Source organism: Dromiciops gliroides, chromosome 6, assembly GCF_019393635.1.
Source record: "Dromiciops gliroides isolate mDroGli1 chromosome 6, mDroGli1.pri, whole genome shotgun sequence".
Taxonomy (NCBI): domain Eukaryota; kingdom Metazoa; phylum Chordata; class Mammalia; order Microbiotheria; family Microbiotheriidae; genus Dromiciops; species Dromiciops gliroides.
Window position 1 is genome coordinate 223,285,259 of NC_057866.1, and position 14,469 is coordinate 223,299,727.

The 14,469-nt window shown below is 34.2% G+C and overlaps 1 protein-coding gene across 2 annotated transcripts in view; it reads right to left on the reverse strand.

Annotated features, from left to right (window-relative positions):
* Positions 1–604: 604 nt before the first annotated feature.
* The window catches only part of AP1AR (adaptor related protein complex 1 associated regulatory protein), a 41,429-nt gene continuing 27,564 nt past the window's right edge, over positions 605–14,469 (reverse strand). The window contains exons 6-10 of one of the 2 annotated variants that reach the window (XM_043971605.1): positions 13,297–13,395; positions 11,205–11,263; positions 10,510–10,583; positions 6,511–6,639; positions 605–2,594 (exon numbers count right to left, since the gene is read on the reverse strand). In XM_043971605.1, the coding sequence (XP_043827540.1) occupies positions 2,329–2,594; positions 6,511–6,639; positions 10,510–10,583; positions 11,205–11,263; positions 13,297–13,395 (627 nt within the window). In that variant the 3' untranslated portion in view covers positions 605–2,328. The remainder of the gene's footprint in view (positions 2,595–6,510; positions 6,640–10,509; positions 10,584–11,204; positions 11,264–13,296; positions 13,396–14,469) is intronic. The other variant, XM_043971606.1, reaches the window with a different exon arrangement.

Sequence of the window (14,469 nt, forward strand, 5' to 3'; positions counted from 1 at the left end):
CCCTGATATTCTGCAGGTCTTATTCTTCCTCAAACTCCCTTGTACTGTACTAATTTATGAATATGTCATAGAGTAGAATTTAAGATCTTTCAGTGCAGAACAACAGGGCCATTTTCATCTCTGGCTCTCAAGGGACTGGCACACCTTAAGATATAGTTTAGTAAACTGAGTAGAACTTCTTTAGCTTTTGCTAGAAATACTCCCAGCATGCCTACCAATTTAAACTAATTTCTAGTTGGTCAAATTTCAGTGTAACTGTGAAAATGAGGCAATGTTGGAGATGGCATTTTGAGGCAGCCACCACCTTTAAGAGGCCTGTCAAGGAGTCATGTCTACTTTTCACAACTTTCCTCCTTTTCTTTAAAATAAGAAATTCAGAGACGCACCTTCTATTTTACTCTAAAAATGGATTTCTATACTTCTGAACACACAGATTCTCTGAGAAGATCTGAGGTTTTCCTACAACAAATTTCATTGTAGTGGCAGCAGCAGTCCAGGTCATTTGTAGGCATGGGTCCTCAAACTATTCTTTTAATTCTATAATTATATCTTCATATCTCTCGGGGTTAATAGTTTTAATGTTGATAAAAAGCCAGAAACAGCAACAAGCAAGATGAATTTATTATTTTTAAATGTAAAAATGTATTTATTCACAACTTTTGAGAAGCTGATTCCATTCCTTCAAAAAATCTATTATATGGACAAAATGCCAAGAAAAATTAGACAGTAGCTTATGCCAAAACAAAAATATACATCTGATGTATATAAACTTTAAAAAGCATATTACAAGCAGTATGAATGTAGATTACATTTAAAATATTTTTAAGTGACATAGCTACAAACTTAAATTATGGTAAAACTTATAATACTTACATCTTTAATGAAATATATTTACATATTCAGTCAGTGTCTTACTTTTGCAAGTTAAAAAAGGAGATGAATTTACAGATACCCTTGTTTATCATACAAGTTAAAATATTTGAATGGCCATATGATTTTTTAAAATACAGCAAGAACTTACATCACTATTTGCATCTTAATCTTCCTATGGTGTTAAGGAAGTACATTACCATAGTTTTAAGGAAAAAAGACAACAATTTAGCTACTGAAATTATACTAGATTCCCTAGCAAAACGAAGAAGTGCAGCCCAATTTGGGGGCATTTTGCTCCCTTCACCTTTAGTTCATATTTAACGAAGTAGGGAAAAGAAAGGCTGATATGCAGGGTGTCCCAAAAATCTTGATATTGTTTTAAAGCTATTAAAACTGCACTAAGACATTTGGGACACCCTGTAGAATCCTAGCAGCAGTTATAATTCACAACTCACCTAGCTTCACCTCTCAGAGCACCTTCCATTATCATACATAAAACAAGGAAAAGGAAAATTAAATAAGATCAGTCATTTCATACAAGATAAAATTCTTGAAAATACATTCTTTCTTTTTAGGAATTCCCACATTATTCATTCAGCAGAGAATTTAGTTATTTGTGCAAAAGTTTTTTATTTTAATACTATTCCAAATTCATCCAACGTAGACTTAAAAAAGTAACTTTACCTAGAAATTGAAAAGACAATCTAAAGGAAACATTCCCTACTCTCTGATCATTATCAATTTTAAAACCTCCAATTCTGAGAGTAACCACCTCTTTCAGGCCTCATAACAATCCTGCTTAGTGATAATAACATGAACATGCTATCATATCAATTTGATAGAAATGAATATTAGTGCTCTGTTAGGGTTACTGAACTCTAATTGTGCTAGCACAGAATGATTAAATTCAAGTAAGTTATAAAAATAGAAAGCTTAAAAAACTTCCAGGAAATAGTGCATTATCTGAAGCTGCTAATTACTTCCCTTTATAGCTGCTGAGAAAACCAAATAAAATGCTTTATTATTTTTATATTCAGATATTGAAATAAGTAAATATTTTTAAAAACAATATTAGGTCCATGCAAAGAAAATGAAAATGCAAGTTATTTAAAAAGAAACAAATCTACAGATACTAAACTGGAATACATAAATTAGAGCAGATCGTTTTTAGTAATCATATAATCGAAGAGTTGGAAGGGACCTCAGAGGCCATCCAGTCCAAATGGTACTTGAACAAGAATCTTCTTTACAACATATTTGGAAGCATGATAGAATCATGATGAAATTGCACTTAAACTGAATTTAGAGAGATCTCATCATTCTTATTCCTTGCTATTGAACATTAATCACATAATTTCTTTCTTCCTTACAAAAAGGCTCAGAACAAACATTTATACATTCTATTTGATTTTCAACATTTGGTCACGACTGATAAAAAGGCCAGATGATTTTGCCCTATCTGTCTTGCTGATCTGCTTCAGATTTTTTAAAGTCAGAGGCAGACAGTTCTAAAACAGGATTCACAAATCCAGAATATTCTGAATTGCCATTGTTATCCATTTCGGCACTAACAAAATCATTCTCCCACTCCAGCCCATTCGAATCATCAGAAGCTGAGGTAGGATTACTTCCAGTCTTCTTGCCGCTATATTTTAATGCAGCTCGTAGAATATCCTCTTCAGTTTTGGAACGTTCTCTCAATGGGACCATTCTATTCATTCCTATGGGTTGAAAAAGAAGACGTTTAAAGAAATAAAGAACTGGAAACAAAATAGGTGCCCATCAATGGAGAGAATGGCTAAACAAATTATGAAACCCGGGAAGACTCATTTGTACCAATGCAAAATGAAATGAACAGAATGAGGAGAACAATTTTTGTAATGACAACATAGTAAAAAACAACTCTGAGACATTTTTAAAAAGTAAAGAATATCAACAAAACAGTTTTATTAAATACATAGAATGAAGTCCAAAGGAAGACAAAGACAGGATAGTTTTAGGACTATTGTGTTGGATTTGTTATATGCACTTTTAAAATAAAGGGCTTTATGTGAGTTTCATATATAATATTTTTGTTCTTTGTATACAGAAATATTTATGTCTGCCAAGTTCAGAGTAACAAAAAAAGGGATTCTACCGCTGGAATTATGTCTTATGAAAAAAGGATTTCTGATGCCACTGAAAAAAAATTCTTGATTTTGATTGAAAAAAATAATGATTATAAACTGTGCTGAGCAATAAACAAACTTTGCATTTGTTTATATCTAAACATGTGAAATAAACCCCATAAAATGTCATAACTTATTTTCTCCCCCACTTTAATCAAGTAACAAGCATTTGTTAAACATTAACTATATACTAAGCAGTATGCTAGATGCTGGGGATACAAGTACAAAAAATAAACCATCCCTACCTACTCAAAAGGTGATTTTTGCCCATTTATATACCTTTCATTTATTTCCTTTTATATGGTTTTTGTGTGAATTTCTTTTCATCTTTATTATTTCATAAAGATGTTATATTTCTTTTTAACTGCATTACAGTATTATGCAAATGTGCCGAAATCTAATTATCTCCCTATTATTGGACATTTAGGTTTTTGCAGGTGTTTTTTAAAAATTTCAAATAATGCTGGTATAGAACAGCTTTGAAGAATATAATTTGTGTGTGTTTTACAACATTTTGAGGGCATTATTCTCAGAAATGGAATTTTGGAGTCAAAGAATAACCATATAGTGAAAGACTGGTTTCCAAAAAGATTCTAAGTTTGCAATGTCACCAACGATATAATGAATACAACTGTTTTTCCACAGTCTTGCCAGAATTGAATTTTACTGCTTTTAATTATTTTTTTGCCAATCTGATGTTTGAAGTTATACTAAAAGTTGGTTTGTCTTCCCTTTTACTATTAATGGGGTTATGCATTTTTCCAAGTAATTATTAACATTGTGGTTTCCTCTTTTGAAATTTTCTATTCATATCTTTTAACCATTTATCAATTATGACAGGGAATTATCTTTTTAAATAGTTTTTCACATATTTTAGATGTCAGGTTTTTATCTATCATATTTGCCACAAATTTTTTTCTTTTAATTATACTGGTTTTTTTGCACATACATTTTTATTTTTTGAGTTAAGAACATCTATCTTTCTCTTTAATTCCTTCTATTTGTTGAATATATAAAAGTAATTTACCTTCCTCTTTATGGTAAATACATTATTCTATTTTCTTCCATAGTTTTAATTATTCTTTTTTATGTCTATCATCTAGCTGTAATTCAATGGTATATATGTATAATACAGTATATATTAATTTTCCCACCAAATCACAACCCATTTTTCCAATGTACATTTACTAAATAATTATTCCTTTTCCCAAAGTTTATTTTCTATAGGTTTAATTAAACATCAATCCTTTGTATATATTTGGCTGTAAGTCTGGTATGTCTATTTTATCTGATATTTCTCTCTATGTTTTGGGTCCAGTATTAGAGAGTTTTGATAATTGCTTTGTAGCATTTTAAAGTCTAGGAATAGAAGACCAGCTTCTTTTTCTATAATGCCCCCTTGTCATCCATGCCTACTTGTTTCTCTCTCTCTCTCCCTCTCTCTCTGTGTATATATATATATATATTCCTAATTATTTTGTCTAGTTGTAACAATGATACTTAGTGGTTTTTGGACTGATAGTAAATTAACCTATAATTAACTTTTCATTTTTACTTTAGTAATTCAACCCACTTGAAAACATCAACTATCCCTTCTAGTTATTCAGGTCTCCCTTTATTATGGTCATGATAGCTTCTGAATTATTCTTACACAGATCCTTGTAATCTTAAGTGTGTAATTTCCAAATATTTGAAGGTTTTTGTTATTTTATTATTTTCCAGTTACATTTAGAGACAGTTTTCAACATTTGTTTTTATAAGATTTCTAGTTTCAAATTTTTCTCTCTTCTTCCTCTCTCCTCCCTCCCCAAGACAGCAAGTAATCTGACATAGGTAATGTATGTATAATCACATTAAACATATTTCTGCATTAGTTATGTTATGAGAGAAGAATCAGAGCAAAAAGGAAAAACCTCAAAAAAGAAAAACAACAACAAAAACCAACAGAAATAGTGTAGTTCAATCTGCATCTAATTCCACAGTTCTTTTTTTTTTTCCCTTGGATTTGAAGAACATTTTCCATCCTGAGTCCTTTGGAACTATCTTGGACCATTGTATTGCTGAGAAGAATCAAGTCTATCACAGTTGATCAACACATAATGCTGTTGATACTGTGTAGGAAAATTTACTCTTAAGGCAAATACTTCCCATTAGAATTGAAAAATGAGTTACTATCATATCCTTTCTTTTGGTCAAGTGTGTACGGTACTTTCCATTCACGTTTCTTTCTTAATTATCTATGGTCCCTTGCTTGTAAAGAATCGTGGGGCAATGAGGGTTAAGTGACTTGCCCAGGGTCACGCAGCTAGTAAGTGTCAAGCATCTGAAGTTGGGCAGCTAGGTGGCACAGTGGATAAAGCACCGGCCCTGGATTCAGGAGGACCTGAGTTCAAATCCGACCTCAGACACTTGATAATTACTAGCTGTGTGACCCTGGGCAAGTCACTTGACCCTCACTGCCCCATAAAAACCAAAAAAATAATAATAATTCGAGACTTCATGTTTCCTTAGTAAATTTTACTTAAAATACTTGAATATTAACTGTCTTAAAGTACAGACACTACAATGAAATGTCTCCTGTTTCTCGAAAATAAAAACTAAAGTTAGATCTTATGCAGCAAAGTCAACTATAAATTAAAACAATTAAACTGATTTTAAATTTACCAACTAGCAAAAATAGTTAGAGCTAAGTCTAGTCTCTAAATATCAATAAGATCATTTTATCCACAAGTGGGCAGTATTTAGTCATGATTAGAAAATCATTAACAGGAATTTACTTTCATTTACTTCTCCAGCCATAAGAAATTATTCTAGAATTCTTATAGTCTCTATTGTAACCAGAAATAAAATTGTAAAGAAAATTTCTGGGAGATCTCAATTCCGGGCATATATTTAAAGGAAGCAAAAGCATGTATGTTCTTTAATTTGGGAATGGAAGAACAAATTTTGGTATATAAAAGTAATCAAATATTGTTACATTGTAAGTAATGACAAATATGGGGAAACATGGAAAGACAGGAATAAAGTAAGCAAGAATCAAGAAACAATAAAAAGAATGACTACAATAATATAAATAAAAAGAAACAAAAGAAAAATAAAATGATTTGCAATTATAATGACCTATCTTGACAATGGAGAAAAATGAGGAAATACATCTCTTCCCATTCTCTGGGGAGAAAATGTAGCAGCACAGAAGCATGGGTCAAGAATGTTCCATGTGCTGTCGGTTGTGGACACTGGGTTGGTTTTAATCAGCTGTCTTTATTTGGACTGTTAAGTGAAAGTTTTGCTACCTGGGAAGAATCTGTAGAAATAACTAATATATGAACAAAAGACATCAAAAAAACTTGAATTTTTAAAAAAGGAAACAAACCTACCAGATCTCATAAGGAGGAAGATTGTAGAAGAAAATCAGCCTATATTACTTACATTTTAAAAAATATGAAATTCTGAATTATTAAAATATTACCTTCTTCATCTTCCCATTCAAGATCAAGGGATGTACTGTCATCATTTCCACTCGTTGATTTGGTTTTGGTCATTAAGTCACAACTACTTTCCGTGTTTGGTGTCAAAACTGTGGCCTCTGATGAAAGCCCTAGAGCAAACACCAAAATAATTAAAAACTGACATCTGTAACCATTCTGACCAAAATAACAACTATCATGGCAACAACCGCCCACTCTTAAAAATTTTTATTTATTTATTTTTTTTGTGGGGCAATGGGGGTTAAGTGACTTGCCTAGGGTCACACAGTGTAGGCTAGTTAAGTGTCAAGTGTCTGAGGCCAGATTTGAACTCAGGTCCTCCTGAATCCAGGGCCGGTGACTGCGTCACCTAGCTGCCCCCACCCGCTTTTTAAAAAAGCACATTAGAGTTCAGAAATTGTTTTCTTCACAACACCTGCAAAGTGGTGCAAAGTGTAGTTAAGGCTCAGAGGTAAAACATGTGGCTACCAAGGACACTTGGCCTTTTGACATGAATTCTGTTCAATGCCTTTTCTACAATACCACAATACCTCTTTTCAAATGTAACAATTTAATTTACAACTTCATTCTGTTTATATTATGATTCCTTTTTAAATGACCACTTATCTCAGAATGTGAAAACTAGACAGAAGTCTAACAATTATTCCGTCCAGATTATAAGGATAGTGAGACACAGGGAGAAGAAATAATCTATCCAAACAGTTATTTAGTTAGTTAGTGGCAGATCTCCTCACTCCCACAATCTCATCATTACTATTTACACTTGATGGCTGTCTAAAAAAACATTTTTGGGTTTGAAATTCATAAGGTTTGCCTGTGACAGGGCATCTCTGCTCTAGATACACATCAACTTCATGGCATCCCTGCCTTGTGTTTCTCTAGAACTTCCACATTGGAAACTTTGATACTGGATACTTCTAGAGTGGAGCAAATCCTTGGAATCTCTCTCCTTCTAACATTAGAGATGAGAAACCAGAGGGCCTCAGTGACTACTTGTTTTTTTTTTTTTAAACCATAGCCCCCATTCCACATTGCTAAACTAGGGGACAAAAGGTATTGAAGTCATACCCACTGATCAGGGGAGCAAAGAGAAGTTGTGTAAATATGTATTAATAAAGATGATGCCCAGCTGGGGAGTTGGTTCTTGAGAAACACCCTCTCCTCATGCTGGATCTGAAGACAGTGGTACCTTCATCCCTTCAGTTTGTGAAACCTTGCAGTGATCATTTTCGACCTTAATCCTTCTTCCCTTGCCTCTCTTCCTATAAGATCCAGACGTGAGTCATCTCATGTTAGGCCAATAAGCCTTCACTTGTAAGGTAAAAGAAGCCCATGATAAAGGCTTTTAGCCATCCTGGTCTTAGCCTACCTGACTTCTGTCAAAACCTTTAAATCTCCAAAACACTGCAATGGGAAAGGGTGCGATTTACGGAAGCCTTTCAGCTAAGTTTTAGACAGCTACATTCAACAAAAATTATAGAGAAGCCTCCATCATTTGCTTCCTCAAACTTTTTAAATGAGATACATTTATTTCACAACTTCGAAAACTCAAGACAATCTCCTGGTGACTGAGTGTCACTCCCGACTACCAGCTTCTAGGCTTCATCTCTTCAGGACCCTCTAACTAGCGTTCGCAGGTCCAGTCTTGCAGACTGAGCACACTCAGTCACCAGGAGATTGTCTTGAGCCCAGTGAAGTGGTATTACTATAACACATGGGTGGTCCTGGAAATCTAGGGTTGTGAAATGCCCTCTTCAGGGACCCTGTGTTTGCCCCCCATGACCTGTATGATCTCCAATCATATGGCTTCTCCGGTTGTCCCTCTCTGTGGGAGCATGTGCCCTAGATTTATGAGAAAGTGCTAAATTCAGAATAAGAAGGAGACCTGAGCTCAAGGTCACTTAAACCACTTACTAGCTCTGTGACCTTAGGCACATCACTTAACATCTCAGAGTTAGTTCCTTCATCTACAGAATCAGGACTGTGAGAATATCTACTTGGTAAAGTTGTAGTTAGGAGAAAATGAGGTAATGTGAAAATAGCTTTGCAAGCCTTTATGTGGTAGATAAATGTTAATTATTATTAATAGCCACTACTATTTATGAGGGGGATATTTTGTGCTTTTTTTCTTATGATCATCTCTCATTAAATGCCTTTGCTTTTTACCTTCAGGGCCTTGGGAGCTATGGTTTTGGATGGATATGATTCCACACAGTATCTTGACACTGGGGCACCTGTTCTGCAGAACTTATGTATGAGAGGGAGATAACTTAACTATGGGGAGGTAGAACAGAGACCAGCTAAACAGAAATGATAGCACGAAGGAGGCAGCAAGTGCAGAGCTACAAGAAGGGAAATGCTTTGGTTTCTATTTCTGGGCTTTGAAAATGTAAGAAACATCAGAGGAAAAAGCAGATTTAACTTGTGTATTCTGCTAGCTAACTCATCTAGAGGCAATCTGAGCATTTTATTTCTCCCATGCACTGAGTGTTGTGTAGTGGAAAGATAACCGTGAGATTGTAAGCTCCTTGAGGGCAGAGACTGTCCTTTGCCTGTTTTTGCATCCCTACGAAGAGTGTCTGGCACATGCTAGGCACGATGTCCAGAATTAGGGAACACAATGACAAAAATTAAAGTCTCTCCTCAAGGAGCAACATTTCAAAGAACCAGGGCTGTTTGGGCTAGAGAAAAGAAGAGCTGACTATTGAAACGCTATCTGTGTGGAAAATGGATTAGCCATTTTCTGCCTGGTCCTAGAGGGCAGAACCAAGAACTTGTGGGAGCTACACAGACACATTTTGGCTTGATGTAAGGAAAATACTTAACGATATAAATTATCTAAAAGTAGTACTGCTGTCTTGGGAAGTAATGGATTCCCCTTCATAAGAGGTTGTCAAACCAAGACTGAATGTTGTAGAGAAGACTCCTGTTTGGGTATGGGTTGGAAAAGGTGGACTTTGAAGTCACTTTTAGCTCTTTATTGTGACCATATTCTTCACTTTCAGCCAGAGAGATCCTTTGGGGAGTTTGTGGTTTAAAAAGCCAGACCTTGAGGGGCAGCTAGGTGGCGCAGTGGATAGAACACCGGCCCTGGAGTCAGGAGGACCTGAGTTCAAATCTGGCCTCAGACACTTAACACTTACTAGCTGTGTGACCCTGGGCAAGTCACTTAACCCCAACTGCCTCACACACACACAAAAAAAAAGCCAGACCTTGAATGAAATAACTATAACCTGTCATTTAATGACAGAAAGGAAAACGAATGAGTTATTTGACCACCTCACATGACAGTAATACATTTAACAGGAATGATTAAAAAAAAAATCTGGCAAGGCCAAGATAACATCTTGAGACCTTTTTTGCTTTATTAAAATTTTAAGAAAGAAAACAATTTCATGGTTTTAATAAGTGGATAAATCCCTTTGCAAGACTAGAACTGTAATATGGGTTGTGACTTAGCTAAATCATGTAGAATAGCTAGATGGAAGGCAATCTTTTTTTCAGGAAACAATGTTCAGTTATCTGGTAAGGAGAAGGGAGGTCACTTCTTGATCACATATGCTAGGGGGTCTTAACCTGGGGTCCATGACTTAAACTATTTTTTTCCGTAAGTACTTCAATATAATTAATTTCCTCTGTAATCCTATGTATTGTATTTTATGCATTTAAAAATATTATTCTGGGGAGGGGTTTCTAGGCTTCACCAGATAGTCAAATGGATCCAAAATGCAGAAAAAAGGTTAAAAATCCCTGAGAGATACAAATCAAGAATTAACTTTTTGGATACATCTAATTTTAATTCTGCTTTTATTATACGTCTATTGTGTACAAGGTACCATATTAGAAGCTGAAGAGGGTTGAGGGATAGGAAGACAACTTCAGTAAAATCCCAGGAAGGAGTATTTGATGAAGGTAACTTGTGAAGTCTCTGGTACATGAAATGTATTTTAAATTTTGATTTTATAATTAAAAATACTTACTACTACTTCGAAAAACTTCATATTGTGACTTTATATTTCTCAAATAGGATTCAAAGTCTTCTTCGGTCCCTGAACTGTAATAAAGTAAAACATTTTTCTTATACTTACAATAGATTCTGTTTAATATTTGTCATTATTTATGAAGAATGAGATTTAGAACTGAAGTCCTACGTCAAGAATAGAGAATCTATTGTATAATTAAAACAGTTCTGGAAACACAGGCAGATTTTTGTCACGAAATTATGTCTCCCATAGCTCAGCCTTTCTGAATTAACAATAATAAACATTTACAGAACAGAGATATTTATGATTTCTTTTGCAACAAGTAAGTCACCTGCTGATACATGAGCTATTTTGCCATAAAAAGAGAGAGAGGATTTTCAGAGAAACAGAACTGAGTAACCATTTGGTATCGATAATGCTATCACATAGTTTTCCAGGGGGAAGGTAATTTTGGAGGAAAGATAAGGTCAATTAAAAGAGATGATGCCTTCCTACTTGGAAGAGTTAAATACCTCTTTGTGTGACATGTAATTGCGAATGCAACAGCACTTTGATTAAACATGTGAGCACTCCTCTATATGCATGTCCCCCCCCAAAAAAAAAAGAAAGGAGAAAAACAGAAATGATCCTTCTCCCTATGGACATTAGAACTTCCCACTAGAAAGAAAGAAAAACCACTTTTTATTATTTACCTTTGATATTCTCCAGGGTTGGAATGATGAGATCGTTGCATAATCCTTTGCCTTTCTTGCTTTAGAAAAATAATACAATATAAAATAATAAAACAGTTCAGATGTCATTCTATTATTCTATCACTACCAAAAATACTTTGGGGGGGGGGAAGGAAGGGTGAATGAACTGGGGTCCTCATATTCCTAATTACCACTACTCTCCTCTACATGCCCTTATGTTTGTACTGTATTCATAGACTCAGACAATATTAGAAATGGACCATATCTTAGGTGTCATCAAATCTAACCCCCTCATTTAAGATGAGGAAACTGAGCCTGTGAGTACAAGCCTTTAAATGGATCAGCATAGCCCCGAGGATAAGGAAATCTTAAATTTATTGTAAAGAGAAAATTTTGAGCTTTGACAGCAATTCTGTAGCAACCAAAAAGGAAGAAGGCTCTCTGCAGTTTCTGGTGGGTTCAGAGGAGAGTGCAGTGGAAGACAACTCACAAAAATAAGAGTCTCATCCTGAAACTAAGTTCTGAACAAGGGGCAAGAGAAAAGCCTCTACTAGACACCCCCTGTACCATTCCCCATTCCCACCCTCTTGCCTCCAGGAACCCTGGAAAACACTAAGTAACATCTAATGGATTGTATCTTGGAAGCTGCCGTGCTTAGTGATTCAAGGACATGGCTATAAAATAAATGGCCTACCCCATATACAGAAAGATGTTTTTTAGGAAAACGTGATAATTAATTTCTAATATAGTTTCCACTTTAAAGACCTATTATAAAATATCCATTTACCAATATAATTCAATTACATTGCTAAAATTTTTGAGAAAAAAAGTCAATCTTACAATCATAACTGAATAAGAAAATGAACATTTTAATGCCCATTAAAAAAAATTTAAACTGATTTTTTGTGTGTGTGAGGCAATTGGGGTTAAGTGACTTGCCCAGGGTCAAACAGCTAGTAAGTGTGTAAAGTGTCTGAGGTCATATTTGAACTCAGGCCCTCCTGAATCCAGGGCCGGTGCTCTATCCACTGTGCCACCTAGCTGCCCCTTTAAACTGATTTTTGACAAAAAAAAAAAAAAAAAAATTAAAAAAAAAAAATATATATTGATTCAATTACCACCACAAGTACATTTCTATATATGCAAAACCGCCACAGCATCTCTAAGTAAATCTGTTGCCTTCCAAGTCATACATCTTAGGACCAAAATTGCCAAAGATGAAAACCAAATTTTTGTCAACAAGGTTTTTTTTGTCCATGTGACAGCCCCAACTCCCCTCATGGGACACAGATTCCTTGACTCTTTACTATAGCAAGGCAGTTGTTAACTGGGCAGGATTGCCCATGAAATTTTGGTTTTTTTTTTGTTTTGATTCTATTGTGAACATCGACATTTCCACAAAAATGAAAATGGCCAAGACAGTGGCAATAGCAGATGAGGACATAAACACATATTCCTCCCAGGAGCTTCAACCTGACATTAATTTTTTAGTATAAGACACACATCCACACTACTTAACTGATGATAGGACAACAGAAAACATTATATGTAGCCTTTCAAACTCCCATTTTTCTGACTTTATGTACCATAATACTTTCTGTGAACTAGACGTTTCAACACGAAATTAGAACAGAATATGTAATTTAACAATTTTAAAGTGTACCAGCTAAGAACCCAATAAACTTTAAAAACATTTAGAAAGTATTAGTTTTTACTAAGAAGTTTGTTTTGCTACAGTATTTCCTTTGTTTAACAACGTTAATTTCTGGAAAATGCATATTCATGAAAAATAGAATAGCTCAAAGAATTATCATCCAACCTTTTTATTTTCAAAGTTGAATGGTACCTACTAACACCAAATTGAACAAAAGGCATGTGACTGCATGCTACTATTTATATTTTATATTCATAAAAGGCTCATTAATTTGCCTTTAAAAATTCTGAGAAGATAGGAAGAGAGTAAACAATGATAAACAAAATGACCTTCATTTAGGGAAAAACAGGTCAAAAACTAAAGTTTGTTTCAGTGCATTTTACAAATAAGGAGAAAAGCAGCTCTGTTATTTATATATTGGGGTTTTTTTCCCCTCACCTCCAAGAACTTTCGCTGCTTTGCTGCCCTGGCTGCTTCACGCTGTGCAGCGTATAAAGCTTCTTCTTCTAGTCTTAACTTCTCTTCTTGTAAGGCTAACTGTATATGAACAAAACAATAAGGGTTAACAAAAATCAGAACCTGTCTAACTGCTCTAAAATAATGAAGTGCTTATTTATAAAATAAAAAAAATATCCACAACAAAAAATTGGTTTTTACATGTTAGGAAATTTTAGTTATTAATTTTTCAACTTTTTCTATAACAAATTAAGTAAAACTATGAACATTATTTAATACGTTTATATTCTGTATCATGAAGTGACAACTCATTTTTAAATTTACAAACTATCAAAGTACAGAATGGTTTCTCCCCTTTATAACATTCCAAATTAGTATTCACACCATTTCATTTTATACATTTTTATCATGACTATTATAATGCTGTTGACTTTCCCAAATCAGTCAGTCACAATATCTCCATTTACAAATTACCCCATTTACTTCAATGAAGCTGTGATCTCCCCAATGTGAGGGACACATTCAAGGAAGACCATGATTCATCTCTGCCTACCTCTTGACTATGTCAGTCTTATCTGCATCTGCCTATAAATTTCCCATAGTGGGTCTATCCAATATCCTCATATTTATTCTCTCTCTCCTTTCTCATTATATGACCAGTTAATTTGTTTTCCAGCCATATACCATAGGTCTACGATGGCATCCTTTATACTTCTTTTATAATCCCACATTTCTCTTGGGGTAACGCTCAAGTTTAATTTTCCGAGATTTCACTTAACTTTGATATTTTTCACACTTAATTAGCATAGCACACTTAATTAGTCTATAGTATTTTGCTATAGACATCTGGTTTTATTATTGTTCAAGAATTGCCTAAGCAGTATACAGGGAGTCTATAGTAATAATTATCTGTTTCTAAAAATCAGAATTTTACATTTTTTTTTTGCCCTCTGGCTAATACATGTTTTTGTTACTGTATATATGCCTGCCCTTTTGATCATAGTATTTTTTTTTAATTAAATTTTGAACTAAAGAACAAAAGAGCATTTTCATACAGAGTTAAACACAGAAAAAGGATTCTACATGATACAGTGAATCTCCATTTCCTACCACCTACTTTTTAAATAAAGTTTATGACAAACTCTACATGTATTT